The 1,378-nt window shown below is 36.7% G+C and overlaps 1 protein-coding gene across 1 annotated transcript; it reads left to right on the forward strand.

Moving 5' to 3' along the window:
• Positions 1-231: 231 nt before the first annotated feature.
• On the forward strand, positions 232-1,170 carry LOC141126506 (olfactory receptor 51I2-like). The gene has a single exon (XM_073612445.1). It carries the CDS (start codon positions 232-234, stop codon positions 1,168-1,170), a length of 939 nt encoding a protein of 312 aa, XP_073468546.1.
• Positions 1,171-1,378: the final 208 nt, after the last annotated feature.

Below are 1,378 nucleotides of genomic sequence, written 5' to 3' on the forward strand. Positions count from 1 at the left end.
AAGATTGAGCCACACCCTTTCAGGCCATTATAATGTAGCCACACCCAGTTATCATAACGCTGCATTTGTTTGAGTAACGCTAGTGCTTTTTTTTTTTTTTTTTTTTGCGAACTTACCCCTAGATACATTTTATACTGTATAAACATTTTTTTGATTTTTGTATTATTATACATGTATGCAATTTTTTAATTACATTTTATTCGCTCATGTTAGGAACCGACTGGAATACAAATGCAGAATTCAACTCTCTCTTCTCCTCTGGTGCTAAGACTGACATTTGGCACAATTTCGGACTTTAATTATGTCTACGGGGTGATATCATTGCTTGGCTTTTTGATGATCATTTTTTCCAACTTGATAATAATATCCACCATATATTTAAACCAGAGTTTGCATAAACCCATGTATGTTTTTATATCTGCCCTCTGTACCAATGGTGTTTATGGAAGTATCTCATTTTTCCCCAGCCTAATCGTAAACCTGTTTTCTAAGACTCAAATAATTTCCTATGCAGCCTGCATAGCACAAATATTTTGCATCCATTCCTATGTGACCTGTGAGATGGCCATGATGACGGTCATGGCGTATGACCGTTACATGTGCATATGCAACCCGTTGAGGTACGCCATCATGATGAACTTAACAAAGGCATTTAAGATAATTATTGGTGTGTGGCTTTATTCTTTTATCTGCATCGCTGTGCATGCATTGCTGACAATGCGACTCCCTCTTTGTGATAATGTTATCCTGAAGATCTATTGTGATAACTGGTCGGTGGTGAGACTCTCCTGCATTGATACCACAGTCAACAACATTTATGGTCTGTTCCTTACTGTAAAAATATTCGGGGTGATACCGTTGCTGGTCATTTTATCTTACGTTAAAATTGTGATTTGTGCAAAGTCAAAGGGCACTCTTTTGAAAGCAATGCAGACCTGCTCTCCTCAACTGATATCTTTTGCAATTTTTGTAACTGACTGCCTCTTTGAGGTTATACTCTATCGCTTGGAGCCTACCCAAATACCCTATGGACTTAGAATAGCCATGTCATTACAGTGCCTGGTGGTGTCACCATTTGTAAATCCTCTCCTTTATGGAATAAAGATGCAAGCAATAAAAGTGAAGATACTGCAGTCTTTTGAAGAAAAGATAAGTGCAAAAACAAATTGATAACTCCTAAAAAACATAATAATTTTCAAAAATATCCAACCTCTTCGCGCCTAAGGGGTAAACAAATCGTAATGCCTAAGCCCAATTTTGCAATTTTGATGTGTGTTAGTAAAACCGTACATATCATCACATCTACTTATTGTGCATCTAGTTGGATTATACCTTGTTTTTTCAGAATAAATTGGGCTTTCATTTGTTGGTAAATGGT

The sequence above is a fragment of the Aquarana catesbeiana genome, linkage group LG02 (genome assembly GCF_042186555.1).
Source record: "Aquarana catesbeiana isolate 2022-GZ linkage group LG02, ASM4218655v1, whole genome shotgun sequence".
Lineage (NCBI taxonomy): Eukaryota > Metazoa > Chordata > Amphibia > Anura > Ranidae > Aquarana > Aquarana catesbeiana.

Excerpts from the sequence above, each read along its gene's own strand:
- LOC141126506 (XM_073612445.1), top strand. The coding sequence starts at position 232 with ATGCAGAATTCAACTCTCTCTTCTCCTCTGGTGCTAAGACTGACATTT.